This window comes from Chrysochloris asiatica, unplaced genomic scaffold, assembly GCF_000296735.1.
Source record: "Chrysochloris asiatica unplaced genomic scaffold, ChrAsi1.0 scaffold00124, whole genome shotgun sequence".
Classification (NCBI taxonomy): Eukaryota; Metazoa; Chordata; class Mammalia; order Afrosoricida; family Chrysochloridae; genus Chrysochloris; species Chrysochloris asiatica.
In genome coordinates, this window is record NW_006408642.1 from 7,093,424 (window position 1) to 7,094,936 (window position 1,513).

Sequence of the window (1,513 nt, forward strand, 5' to 3'; positions counted from 1 at the left end):
CCCCCCTCCCCATTTGAGTATCCAATGTCCAAGTTGCCCATCTCCGTCCACTCTGTGTGTGGAGGGGGTGGGAATGATTCTTGCTTTAAGGATTTGTACCTTCTTTTGAGTTGCTGCTCCATAGGTGTAGGTCAAGTTCATCAGATTGTATCAGCTCACTCTTTTTTTTTTTTTTTTCCCCTTCTTCTATCTTCTCCTGTTTGAGCTCCGATCATCCAGTCATCCGGTCCAGGTCACGTGGGTATCATATGCAGGTGTGGGTGCGCCTGTGCACATGCCCTCTCTTCCTGTCAGCCGGTAGCTCCACTCTCCTCTCGAGTCCTCTGTGGCCACGCCACTGACTCTTGGGCCCTATGTCTTTTGAACCTCCACCTGTTGCTGGAAAAAGATTTCAGCGGGTAGTCGTTGGAGAAGATGTAGGTAGCTAGGCCAGCTTGTGTCAGAAACAGATTGAACCAGCAGCCTATATGTCACTGCATGTGTATTGCTAATGGACTTTTTATGCTCAAGAATGGTCTCCTGGGGAGAATTTTTTTTTTTTCCTACAACGGGTGGAGGTTCAGAAGACATAGGCTCCAGGACAACTGCCTGTCCAATCCAAACTAATCTTTTAGGTGCCTCTGACTCTTGGGCCGAGAACAGTGCGGCTCCCTTTAAAGGTTCTAGGACTGTTAGGTTTTATAGCCCTCATCTATAGCACAGTGATTGATGCCTAGATGTTAAGTGCCTTTGAGTCAGTTTCAGCTCACAGTTGACCCTGTCTAGGGTTTCTGAGGAGTGGCTGGTGGGTTTGAACTGCCAACCTTCAGGTTGGCTGTCCAGTGCTTATCCTATAGCACCACACCAGGACTCCAAGACTTCAGTAAATATTTGGAATAAAGGTGATTCTTGTACCCATACATGCCTTTTCTTTCCACCCAGATTGTGAATGCCTTGGTGGCAAGGATTGTGGTACAGTTCTTTGTCCCCCTGCCCCCTCCCATCATTTTCTGTGGTGCTGTTTGGTCCCAGATAAACATTTGTAGAGAGTGAACTCTCTGGTAACTTTTGTCTTATATCTCCAGGGAGACCAGTGCTGGGGATCTGCGGCCACTGTATGAGTTTGTGCAGGAGGCCCTGAAGCCCGTGGACAGTGGGGAGGTCACGTGGAGGTGCCCGGTGTTGCTGGTGGATGACCTCAGTGTGCTGCTGAGCCTGGGCGTGGGGGCTGTGTCTGTGCTGGACTTTGTCCAGTATTGCAGAGCCGCCGTGTGCTGGAATCAGAAGGTATCATCAGGACTGCTCTGCATGCTGCCTCTTACAATCTCTCAGAACCCCGATTCAGTCCAGACCCCACTTGATTACACTGATCTATTTCATTTATTTGTTTGGGTTTTTGCTTCACACAGACAGTCCCAGATTTTTTGTTGTTCTCCTATCAGAATTAATACCTTTAAAATTAAAGGGATGCCCAGGAAACATCAAGGCAAGTGATCGGGTCCCCTCAGTGCAAACCCCTTCCAAGACTAAGACT

At 48.6% G+C, this 1,513-nt stretch overlaps 1 protein-coding gene across 1 annotated transcript in view; it reads left to right on the plus strand.

Annotated features, from left to right (window-relative positions):
* Positions 1–1,513, plus strand: part of ELP6 (elongator acetyltransferase complex subunit 6) — an 18,134-nt gene that overhangs the window by 10,980 nt on the left and 5,641 nt on the right. Inside the window, exon 5 of the mRNA XM_006868795.1 lies at positions 1,065–1,266. Coding sequence (XP_006868857.1) covers positions 1,065–1,266 — 202 coding nt within the window. The remainder of the gene's footprint in view (positions 1–1,064; positions 1,267–1,513) is intronic.